Genomic DNA, 12,644 nt, shown 5'->3' with positions numbered 1-12,644 from the left:
AATAACAAAATGTATAAATATATAAAAATGCTAATCCTAAGCAACAATTCTAAATCCTGAAGAAAACTTGACCTGTTTATATCCAAGAATGCCGTTTCTCAAGCTTATATTTAACTGAAGATAAATTCCCTATTGGGCTGAGCTGGATCAAACGAATCCCAGAATTCCTGTAATTTTGTAGCCACAGTGTCAGGCCAACATGACAATATGGCCGCTTGTTCGTCTCCTACGTGTTTTCGGAATCCCAAGGGCACGTATTTTCTCTTGATGGAGCGAGTTTCTCCATGACAGGGTTTGTCAGCCATATTTATTTATGAGTTTGTCACCTATATTTATTTACACAGCGCGAGTATCGGCACTTAGCCCCTTGTTAAGTCTGTAACCTCTATAATTTTATGAAGCCGCTGTTACACTGGGCAATTTTTCTTGCAACTTGTCCCTATCATGTATTTAGATTAAGAAATTACAAACGTGTACGGTGCACTATCGAGTTATGCATGCACACGCCGGGAGGTGGTTGTTGAAAACAAAAGAAGCGTAAGCACCTCGACCAACTCATGCAAACTCCATGCAGACGTCATTCAAAACCTACAAATTTTATAAAATGCATGCAAACTTAAAATATGTATTAATGCAAACTACAAAAATTGCACGCGAGTTGCTCGAGGTGCTTACACTCCGTATTCACCACCTCCCGTGTGCATGCATAACTCGACCGTTGCATCCTGCGCGTTTGTAATTTCTTAATCTAAAGATAGCGAAATTCCACAGTATAATAAACTACTGGAAAATTGCTCCGCTGAAAAACCTACAACAACAAGGATAAGGGGCACAAAAGTAGAACATCCCTGAATTCCTTAAATATTTGTCAGTTTAAAACAAAGGATTTGTTTTGCATTTTAAAGACCGCTTTCAATTAATTCAGCCGACAGCAACTCATGTCTAAGACTCAAAGAGTGAAAAAGTGGAGTCGCATCCTTTGTAAAATTATTGATTCGCTTAGATCAATGTATCCAGCGAATCAGTATGGATTTTTAGAGTTAAAACATCGTTCACGCATTCTTGGTGATCGTGACCTTGACCATGGCTATTTTTGGCAATCCATAACCGGTAAGTTAAAGTCACTTTTTTTTTCGCCACCGTTAACTTCGTGTTACCGTTCGTGTCAACCTTCTTTTACTGACCCCGCTGGACAATGGAATGGTCATCGCAGTTCAACCGTGCATTTGTATCGGTATTGCCTGCAGTCCGTTCTATTCAATTTGTACTAAAATTTTATATAATTAGATCTTTTCTGCTGCTCATCTATTCCACAGAAGACACCCACGAACAGTTATTAAACCAAGACCGCCACTCATTGGCTCGCAAACAATAGAGACTTCAATCACCGCCCCTTAGAACCGTGGGGTATAGGGGATCTAGAGTGAAAAAATTTAGTTTTCCTTGGCGAGTTGTAACATACAAGACAGCAAGTGACAATTTAGCACGAACACCGGTAAGCATTCTCCTTCCTTTCTCAGCATGTCGTTCACGAAAAATGGTATGTGAACCTGTTTTACTACGAAGAACCAAGTTGGTTTCCACTTTGCATTTGGTATTCAAATGTCGGTGCAAGGAAAAAATTAAAACAGTGAGCCAAGAGGTCGGAAATGCCTCGTTTCGCAAACGAGATGATCTGTATTTTACAAAACGAATTCTGCGTAGAATAACTTACCGAATAATCACGAACAAACCACATTATTCGTTTCAAACTTGCCAAGTTAAATTGTTTGTTATAATTTTTGTTCTTTGTTATTATTATTCTTTTCTTTCAACCGTCAAATGTTGATTGTGAAAGCGTTCGACCGTGATGGCCCCAAAAAATGCGCTCGGTAAAGTTTACGAAGCAGGTAAATCACCTTCTCTCCCTGTGAGAGAAGAGATTGTGCATTTATACACTCATGGTTTAGAAACCGTGAGTGTTCTCCGGGCTGTTGAGAAAGTTCTAGGTCATTTCAGGACATATGGTCTAGTTCTTCCATTTGCTATGGGCGGCATACAAACACGGGTAGACAATGGGGGTCCTCCACAGTCAAGTGCAAATTTATACTTTCCTTTGGATGCAACAGACCTTATATTGTAATAATCAACACTAAAAAAAAAAACTGTGTTGGAAATTCACCGTATACGTCGAATTTGATGCGCTCCTTTGCACTTCCAGTACCTTAACTAATCCTCTGTAGCTGTGACCATAACTGGGCGATAGACCCTACCATGGCCGCGGCCGGTGTTTTGAACATTTGGCATAGGCCAGTTAGCGAAAATTCCATCGACACCGTCAGAAAGAACCCCTTATATATGCGGGGGGCAACTTTGTGATCCCCATCATACAAACGTCGGTAAAATTTCGCGCATTTGCAGAGCTATATCTTCGCGCGCTTCGATCTGACACATCACATTCGCACTTGGCAAGTTTACTCATTTTAATGCGCTCTTTCCAGTAGTCTTTGTGTCGATGGATATTCGTTAATTGGTCCTTATCAAAAGTTAAACCGTGGAAGGGCCTATTTGAAGTAGTTTTGACTATTGAGGCTTCATCGTAAAAATGAATCGTGGAAGGATTTGCACGGCTTGTAATCTTCAGGTATTCGTCCACTTTATCTCTGTTGCAAGTGTATTTGACTGGAACGGCTCGAAATTTCTTCCCTTGTCATAGCGCTCTTTCTGCCTATACTATTACTTATGGCGTCTTTGCACGCTTAAGTGCATCCAAAATACAGATGTCTTCCAATGGAAGCTTGGGGCGTATTTCAGCTGTAAAAATGCTTGGTTTTTGTAGTTTCCATATTTCAAACTGAGACAGCGGAGCGTTTTGAAACGTTGGGGGGCTCATCTTTCACCCAGCCATGCGCATACCCCTACTCAAATTTTCCAAAATGCCCTAGTTGCGTTGTTCGTTGGCACAAGCAAACCTCTTTGCAATCTTTACACTTTCTAGTGTGTCCGCAATCGATTTGTGACAATGAATCAGTAGACAGCTGTTCAGGCGGTCCTGCTTTATGATGCTCCTTAAGTAGTTCTTGAGTCGTCTAAGGGCAGAAAATGTGCGCTCTTAAGTCGCAGATGTCACTGTTAACGTCAAATACATCAGTAAGAGTTTGTGTACCTCTCCTAACAGTGTTTTGGTGACAGGAGTTTTCTTGAAAGCTTCGCACATGGTCCGTTTATTTGTAACCTGACGTACTTCGGGTAGCGCAGTTCACAAAGTCACTGCATCAAACGTTTTACAACATATTACTTTACCAAGCGCGATGCTGGTAAAAAGATTTGTGAAAAGATCACGGCATTGTATATTTCGCCAATTTTTATGCTGCGCTAGCAATATTTTCGGCACCAAAACGTTGGGGAGGGGGGGGGGGAGGCTGTGACCCCCTGCTCCGCCGCCTACGGTATGTGACACAATCACCCGTAAAATATCGTCACGTCCGCCGAACACAAAAGACTTTGCTACCGCCAGAAGCAAATGGAAGAACCGAGAAAAAAATTGTGGGTTCAAATGCCACCGAGGACAAAGAATGTCTTTGAACCTAGCAACATTTGAGTACGGTTGAAAGAGTACATTCGCAAACGTTGTCGTTAAACATTCCTAGCTGCAATGATGGTTTTCGAACAGAAAATAGTGAGCCAAAAGGTCTGTGGCGCTTCGTTTTGCATATTACAAAGACGAGTTCTTGGTGGACCGCGAAGATATCTATGGCAACGCAGGCAACGAACAATAAATTTTGGCCATAAACGAGCCCGTGAATAAGCTCAGTCTGTTTTCGTAATATGTATTAAACAAATGTGAAGATTCATTTGCTGAAGAAAAGCTACGGGTTTTTTTTTTTTGAGATGGACAAATGTAGGTCCTTTCTTGTAGAAAATCAATTACAATGCAAAGTATTTCCTGTGAACGTGACGCTATTAAACTCGCGTCAGTAAAAGTGAGGAAAACCAAAAGTCGTCGGCCCACAAGACAAAAAACTGAGACGAGCATTCGTTACCTGGATTTCCTTCTTTTGACTGGTAAGATCTCACCGTGTGTCCTGGATCATCGCCTTCGCGACAGATACGCCATTGATCGAACCCACGCCCTTTCCTCCGAGTCTTTTTCTAGAAGGGTCGCGATCTTTCTCGTTCAGTTTGAAAAAAAGAAAACTATTTAATTTTGTTATTTAGCTTAGCCACCTAGAAAGTTTTCTAGGGTGCAGGTGCGTACATGTGTTACGCACTTGGCGCCCGACAATGTTCGTTCTTGAAAAGGCTTGCTTCGCAAAATAGATATCTATAATTTGCAACTGAATGGCCGGGAGCACTTTAGGAATATTTAAGACTAGGATTTTTAATGCCGGCATATGTGAAAGAAAAGGCCTGTTGGCATTAGAGCTGGAGGAGAATACTACTGAGCTAATAGTGACCGGATACAACTTAAAATGAGATAAAGTAGAGCAAAAGCCCCAAGAAATGAAAGAAAACGGGTGTCATCCGTGGAATAAGGCCTGTTCCAAACGTCGTGCTACTGCCGTGCCGAACTTAAATCAATTTGTGGCAGTGTCTCAGCAGTGGTTTCAAACGTCGAATTTAATTCAGTCGCGCCAAATTCTAAAATACAGAAATAGGTAGAACGAGCAAAATACATAAAAACAATTTATGAATTTAGTTCAGGACAGCAATAGTACGCCGTTTGAAACCAAGTCACGCTGCTGCCGTGCGGCACGACAGGGCCTGCCGTGCTACTGCCGTGCTAAATAGACGTGCCCAACTAAACGGTTTCAAACGTCGTGCTACTGCCGTGTTTAAGTCGAATTAAATTCTTGAATTTAGTTCGGCACGGCAGTAGTGCAACGTTTGGAACTTTAATTATTTGTGTATTAAGCTGGACAGGCTCCGTTGTGTGCTGCGCTATACATTTTTTTTGTGTGTGGCTTGCAATGTCTCTTCCGTCGGCGTCACCATACACCCATCATTTTTCCGGCCACAAAGTCTAAAAAATACCACAGCTTATGTTCGCCTAATTGTTTCAATATTTTAGATCGTGCTTCCAACAAGAAGAAGCCGTTGGCAACAACCTAAGTTAACCAACAGTTGCACTATGTAAATTCAAAATTCCCTTTATATGTATACTGTATTCATATTTAGCAACCTATTCTATCACAATTTTCTCTCATTAGCATTTGCACTTTGGACTTAAAAATTTAAAAATGAAGATGACAGAATATCTGTCGAAACACGTTTTCAAAATCAAAACTGTTGTCGTTTTTCTTAAACTTTTAACTTGCCAACATGAGCTATTGCTATCCCGACGTTTCAAGAGAACAAATTTAAAAATTGAATATTTTTTGCAAAATTTATTGGTGTTTTGGAAGATATGGCCATAATTTGTCTCCGGCATTCAGGTAATACATGTAAGCTAACTATCCTTTAACGTGAATTTCGTTTATATTTTGGTGAGAGAAGAAACGTGTTGAAAGCCTTAAAAGGATCGAGATTGAGGGAATTAGATGGCCTCGTGACTGATCACAATACTGTATCAGCAAAGACATCTGAAGACATGTTGCATGGGGTCTTCGGGCGGCAGCGACTCAGGCCTTAACATCGTTATTAATAATTACCACCTTTCACACCTTTGTTACGATCGTGTTAACGTTGGTCCTTTTGGTTTTTTTTAGTGACAAGGCATGGCAAACCAAGAAGCTGATGACCAGGATGTTCAAGTAGGCAACGTGACTGACGAGATCTTGCCGAATGACCACAATAACCACACTACCACGTGTAATGTACGTGTTTGAATCCTCTGCATTCCGTATAAATCAGTTATAAAAATTTAAACTATATATATGTTGCCGATGTTATCCGCCTAATGATGAACTTGAATATTGCTATCTTATTAAAGATTGCAGTTTAAGTACTTTTAATTGCGTTATGCTTGAAAGTTTTTGGCCGTCATGCCCAGTAAGACATTTCGCAAAGATTTTCCATAGAGTTAGGCCCAGAAACTTTGCTCATCAAGTGTGACTTCTTCTTGAGATTCTCACAAAATATGTAGTGACCGTCCGCTGCGTATTCTAAAGAAAGGCCTTTCTGCACATTCCGTTAGGCGATGAACATTTGAACCACAGGAATCCCAACGGGGCTGTTTAAAGTTTGTATGAGAAATTCGGGTTGAAAATTATAACCAATGAACAGGCACTCAAATCAGGCGAATCACTAAAACGTTAGCTGATGTTTTCTCTCACCTTTACACATACGTCAGGGTGGATGTCTTCAAATCGTTCATTGTAATTTAGTGAACGTTGGTTAGCCTTAACGTGGTACAGAAAAGCAAAATTAAAGCAAACACGAACTGCCTCCAACACTCAACTGAAAATCGGTCTAAGTCCAGACCCATTCGACCCACCAATTCCTAAATTGCCGCGTGCAACTTTAACTATCCATTTGACTTTAATTTGATCGCTGATCTTAAAAACCAACGGCTGAAACTTGCAAAATACAGAAAAAGAGCTCGCTACTAGGTGACACTTTTGTGCTCGCAATACAAACTTGATTAATACTAGTTGCTGTGCTCGACCAAACCAAATAAAAAAACAACGGTGACAAATATACTTGCAAAGAAAATTCGATAACGATAGATTTCATTGCTTTATTGCGGGATTGTCATTCCATAGGACTTTCAAGATCAAGCAGAAGAGGGTGTGAGACCACAAAAACGAAGCCCAAAACAATGGCTACTAAAGTACTTCTTGGAAGGTGAGCCAGTATGTTATACAGGGGGGCTTAAACATGGTAATGATAACAAGAGTAGAGCGGTTTTCAATGAGTGTCAATAGTGATTTCGCCTGGACCAATCAGAATTCAAAAATTTTGAGACCAAATACTACTTTTGAGACATGTTCAGTACACTTTCTGCTTTTTTGATGATGTTTGTCCCATGAACCTAGTTTAATGGCATTAGCTCTTACGAGTCTCCTGTAGCTCAGTGGTAGAGCATCCGAACTAGCAACCGGAAGATATTAGGTTCTACTCCTGATAGGAGCACTCGGATTTCCTTTTTCCGAGTATGCCTCACCATTTGCCTTCTTCGCATGCCGCGAAGAGAACATCTGTTTCATAAAAAAAGTATTACATCAGGAGAGCTTGACGTCGTTGCTGGTGCTGAAAGCGGTAAAGTTAAACCAGAGGGAGCGGAGCCCTTTTCCCGGCAAGTGAAATTTTGTCTTGACCAGCTCTCTGAGTCCCGAAAAACAAAACAAAAAGGAAAACAATACCATAGTATTTGACAAATAAACATGATCAACTCAACGAACGTATTAAGAGTTCATTAATTTGCAACACAAGCTTAAACGTTTAACCGGTAAGAGAGGGGTCCGGCAGAACTGTCTTGACCGGCCCCTTTCCTCTAATAATAATAATAATAATAATAATAATAATAATAATAATAATAATAATAATAATAATAATAACCCCTCTTTTCGGGTTTCTTTTCATTTCATTAAGACTTTTTAGTACCTTCTAGATATTATAAATAGTCACATGCCCTATTAAAGGATAAAACAACAGCGTGATTTTCGAGATAAACATGTACCCTTAGGGTGCCTTTTTTTTATCACAATCTCACCACAAATTTTAATTCGTCTCTAGGGCAAACCCTCACCATCAAGCAAACCAGAAGTTCAGAAAAGAGTTCTCCTTGGCACAAGAGGATCCAGGTGAAGTATCGCCGTCTCATCAGTGTGGCGATACCTTTCTTTCTCGTGCAAGCAGTTTGGTGGAGTTGCGCTGTCAAGTACAACTTCTGGAAATATTTCCCCGAAAAATACTTCATGTCCATCACCATGGTGTTTGGATCTGTTATAGCAGGTAAATTTTAAGGTTGTTTTAAGGATGTAATTTGGTGATTTTACAACGGAGACGAATTTTAAGAGAACGCATAACCAACCTGCCAATGCTTAGCAGAGTGGAACATAACGCACACGGAGAAAACGAGATTCAGAAGAGTAAATGTTTTATTCACGAGATTAAACGAGATTCAGAAGAGTAAATGTTTTATTCACGAGATTAAACGATATTCAGAAGAGTGAATGTTTTCAGTGTTCACAAAAACGTGCAGCATTAAGATTGGTTTTTAACAGAGTCGCAAGTAGTTTCGTGTCGACATGCAGTTGTGGCTTTTCTTTACTACGTGCGTTCTGTAGTTGGTCAAAAAAACTCGAGTCACTTTATTACCACTCAGAAATCAAATCAAACCCAGCCGTGACCAGTGCTTTAAGCTTCTTCCTGCAATTTTCTCAAATTCACTTCAAATTTTGATTGACTTATTGGGTTGTTTATCCTTGTTGTGATTTATTAAAGTGATTCCCTCACAGCTTTTCTTTTACGTTCTACTCTTGTATAACAGAAATAGGAAAATTTTTGGGCCGGCCGGAACACATCGGCACCGACCCCGGTAGATATGAGTAGTCGCGCGATCTGATTGGCTCATTGCTGTTAGTTTACCAGCCCATATTCTTCCTAAACAGTGAAACTATTAAAAGACCTCTTTCGACGAAAGTGTCTCGCTCCTTTGTAAAGCCAACTCTTATTTTTGTTTGACGTGGTAAATTACATGATACAAAGCCCTGGAAATATGGCTGCAATTACCCTCACCTCCCCTCCTTTCCCAGAAAAGGAACGCGCGGCCCTTTTTTTTCAGTGTTTACCAAAACGTAACGTTCTTCACGATTTATTGTTTTTCTGTTTATCACCACACAAGATGAGAGCTTTCGACATTCCTGACCCCGTTAATCCCCCCGGGGGGGCCGGGGGGGGGGGGGGGCAGGTCGTGCGTAAAATATGAGACTTAATAGGATCCATCATCTTCGGCACGGATAATCCTGTGGCTCGGAAGAATTAATACATCTGACCATACACTGAAGGAAGGACAGGAGTTCGACTCCTATTAGTGTCACCGGTATCAAGCTCTTTTTCATGACATGCGCGTGACCTATTTCCTATTTCATATTATAAGCTATTTCATAACGGAAGTTAACATATGCTACCTTTTCTTTTATCACCGCGGATAAAAAACAACAGCTCTGCTTCTAAGAGACAGACGACGAACTAGCAAAGAAGTATGCTCTTTTCCACCCTAGGTATTTCTAACGTATAATCGGTTTTTCAAAGCTGATGTTCCGTCAATACATTGCCAATGTGATCTGAGAGGCCTAGCCTCCATTGCCAGAAGAGATCCACACTAATTCAACTGAGCCACAGGATCGATTACCAGTCGCATGGCATAAGACGGGAGGCGGTGGGAAAAGCTCTTAGCCGACTGCGTTGCAGTCCGCTGAGTGAGTGATTGGATGAGTGAATGGGTTGAAGTTTTTTGCCAGTTTTAAACAGATTTATTCTCACTCCGCAGGTATGACAAGTGAGGGCGGGGCATCAGTTGCTTTTCCTGTCATGACCTTGGCCTTCTCTATCAATCCTGTAGTAGCACGTGACTTCTCGCTGATGATTCAGTCCGTTGGCATGACGGCAGCGGCTTTCGCCATATTTTGGATGCGCGTGCAGCTTGAGGGCCATTCCATTGTGTTCTGCTCTCTTGGAGGAGTCCTGGGAATGATCATTGGTCTGGAGTACATCGACCCTTACTTGAACGGCCCTCAAAAGAAAATGGGCTTCGTGTGCGTTTGGTTTTCCTTCGCCTTTGCTCTGTTCTTGCTGAACAGATACCACAAGCGCCGAACCTTTAAGACCGTCCCCGATTTCAAGTTGTGGAAGGCGCTCGTTCTTCTCGTCACTGGATTCGTGGGTGGCATTTTCTCGGCCATCTCTGGAAGCGGTCTTGACATCTGCAGTTTCAGCGTGCTCACTTTGCTTTTTCGAGTCACAGAGAAGACAGCCACTCCCACTTCTGTCGTCCTCATGGCAGGCAACACAATGGTCGGCTACTACTGGCGCCAGGTTATGCAGCAAGCGGTCAGCACCGAGGCGTATGAATTTCTGGCAGTGTGTGCGCCAATTGTGGTCTTAGGAGCTCCATTGGGTTCAGTAGTTGGAACTCATTTCCATCGCCTTGTCCTTGCCAGCTTTGTGTACATCACCGATACAGTGGCATGCATAACAGCGTGGATCATCGTGCCACTGAACAACATGCTCATCGGCGTGTCCGTTGCCATAATCGTGCTGGGGTTTTCCTTTTTTGGTCTTATAACGTACGCTGGACAGAGGATTTTGGCTGGCATAGAGGAGAAAGAAGCTGCAGAGAATTTTAATCTTGTGGTGATTCAGGAAAAGCTGATTGAAAACAAGGATGGTATCGCCAACCATACAGAACGTGAACACTGAATAAACTGCTACAATGAACGAAGCGAACTGATTAAATTTAGCAGGGTCTAATTTATATTAAGTGTTACACAGTAACATTACGGGCTTTGGTAATAATCTGTAGACTACAAGAAATACAGTACTTGTAGGTTTAAGGACGGTGCTTACTTTTGCACTTTTGTTTCTGGGCATACGTTCTGCGCATCTCAAGATATTCGGGTTCCCTATGGGTGGTGCCTACTAATACAGGAATATTTTTGCGCAGTTTAAAACTATGCGGAGAGAGCAGAACTGAGCAAGTGCTGTTGGTATCCAAAAAGAAAATTGGGGGTAACAGTGCATTTTTCAGAGATAATAAAGCTTTAATTCAGGAAAAAATGCCATACACTGCTTTGCATTTTAACACTTTCTAAAACTATTTTTGCTCGATTATCTCGAAAAAAATGCATGGTTACTCCCAATTTTCTTTTTGGGTTCCACTAGCCCTTGCTAAGATCTGCTTCTCCCGCATATTCATAAATTGTGCAAAAATACCTCTGTATTAGTAGGCACCGTCCTTAAGTTAACGTAATTTCAACAAGATATATATTTGTATTCACGCAAGCGCTGTTTTCAAGCTAGAAAGGGACTTTGGTCTAGCTGTTTGCAAACGTGACGCGAATTCTGTAGAGTTGAATATTTATATAAAAATAGATTTTTATAAAATCATTAATGTTAAGGTAACCAGCTGGAGCGGGACTTCAGTCTGGTCAAAATCGATACCAAATATTTGAAATCGTCTTGAAAAGTATCGTTACTCAAGAGATATACCTTTCGATACTGCCCACGTAATAACTCAATATTAATTATACTGAACTCAAGGAAAGTATTTTCTCAATGCCAATTATTTTACTGATTTCTTCCCCAACACCAATTTTAATATATGTGCTGCCAATACTTTACGAAAACGGAATATCATAGCCCAGAAGCTTACTCATATTAAAATATCCCTAAACAACGTACTCGCATCGGATTGATTTGTAAAACTGGTATCGTCCCATCGCGGTTAACGCAGCAGTGGGCTGGCTGAAAAATACATTGCTTAGACGGGTCACAGGTTTTAGCATGTAAGATATATATATTCAATAGAAACATTTTTACAGTCAATCCACTTCACGCGTGACCAGTATTTTTGAAATTTGAACGGAGTTTTGAAATTTTTATGTCAGTTTTGAACATCGCCAACGAGATTTAATTTCAAAGTTCCGTGGAAATTTCCCTAGTTTATTGACAGTATAAAGCCATGAATTTTTCTTTACATTACAGCATTAAGTATTTCAAGAATAACAATTGTCTCCAAGTATTTTGAATTTTTTTCCTTTTTTGTTTCAGTTAATGCGTATTTTTTTTCCTGAAAGATTTCCAGATAAATGTTCAATATTCCATCCAAATGCTAGGACGATTATACAAAGAGGAATTCGAATGTTCATTTCATTCTCGGAAATACTGGTCACGCGTGACGTAGACTGACTGTAGCAAGAGCAAGGCTCTGGCCTTTTAAATTTTATTATTCCGTTTAGGGATAAGCTGAAGAAAACAGACACACTTTCATGACGCCAAATACGTTTCCCCTGCAAGGGACGTTTCAGCAACCAGCGTTAAATTCCATTCTGATGACGCGGCACTGATAAAGGTGGCTTTTTCCTGTTAACGGCTTTAAGATTTGGCTTTGTTTTAGGCTAACGGTTAATTTTTTTCCATTACGGTCAAGGGTAAAATTAAAAATTAATTTCCTTTGTTTTGAAGAGCCAAATATTTATACAGTTTTATTCAGAGTAAACAGCTATACAATTCAATGAAGACTCACCACCTGACTCGTGAATTCTACGTTAAATTTCCCTTGAAAAACCGATATCGCACTCATCGCGATATCAGCAATACCTGCCGTTCACGTGAATCAATAAACTAAAAATTATGTGAAAAGGGTTTTATAAGTTGGCATTCAGTTAATTCAGCAAAGAAAAAAATTCAAGGGTCCAGCGTTCTTGACGATAGCGAAAGTACGGTGCTTGTCTGCCTGCAAAAGCGTCTAAATATATAATGTATAGTCTATAACCCTTTGCTTAGTCTGCAATGCAGGCGTACTGTGTAGCCGCCATCTTGGATGTTGAAAGCAGAGTAAGATTGGGGAGAGAAGAAGTACGATGGAGTCATTCCTCGTCCCCAGAGCCGCCCTCCCCGCCAGCTAAGAGGGACAGGAGGCTCTGGGGACGAGAATGCGATGGAGTTTGAAAATCCAACATGGCGGCTACGACTAACCGCGATTCTGGCATTCGCGCGCC

At 40.9% G+C, this 12,644-nt stretch overlaps 1 protein-coding gene and 1 long non-coding RNA gene across 5 annotated transcripts in view; both read left to right on the top strand.

Moving 5' to 3' along the window:
• The window catches only part of LOC146461978 (uncharacterized), a 30,983-nt gene extending 18,825 nt beyond the window's left edge, over positions 1 to 12,158 (top strand). For 2 of the 4 annotated variants that reach the window (XM_085086187.1, XM_085086184.1), the window contains exons 2-5: positions 5,688 to 5,795; positions 6,684 to 6,765; positions 7,657 to 7,875; positions 9,416 to 12,158. In XM_085086187.1, coding sequence (XP_084942313.1) covers positions 5,697 to 5,795; positions 6,684 to 6,765; positions 7,657 to 7,875; positions 9,416 to 10,344 — 1,329 coding nt within the window. In that variant the 5' untranslated portion in view covers positions 5,688 to 5,696 and the 3' untranslated portion in view covers positions 10,345 to 12,158. Of the gene's footprint in view, positions 1 to 685; positions 1,496 to 5,687; positions 5,796 to 6,683; positions 6,766 to 7,656; positions 7,876 to 9,415 lie in introns of those variants that run through there. The other 2 variants (XM_085086186.1, XM_085086185.1) reach the window with 2 other exon arrangements.
• Positions 1 to 12,644, top strand: part of LOC146461977 (uncharacterized) — an 81,793-nt gene that overhangs the window by 66,505 nt on the left and 2,644 nt on the right. The window lies entirely within an intron of this gene.

The sequence above is a fragment of the Pavona decussata genome, unplaced genomic scaffold, assembly GCF_977016875.1.
Source record: "Pavona decussata unplaced genomic scaffold, jaPavDecu1.1 SCAFFOLD_192, whole genome shotgun sequence".
Classification (NCBI taxonomy): domain Eukaryota; kingdom Metazoa; phylum Cnidaria; class Anthozoa; order Scleractinia; family Agariciidae; genus Pavona; species Pavona decussata.
Note: the sequence above shows the minus strand (reverse complement) of the source record. Positions and strands in the feature narration are given on the sequence as shown.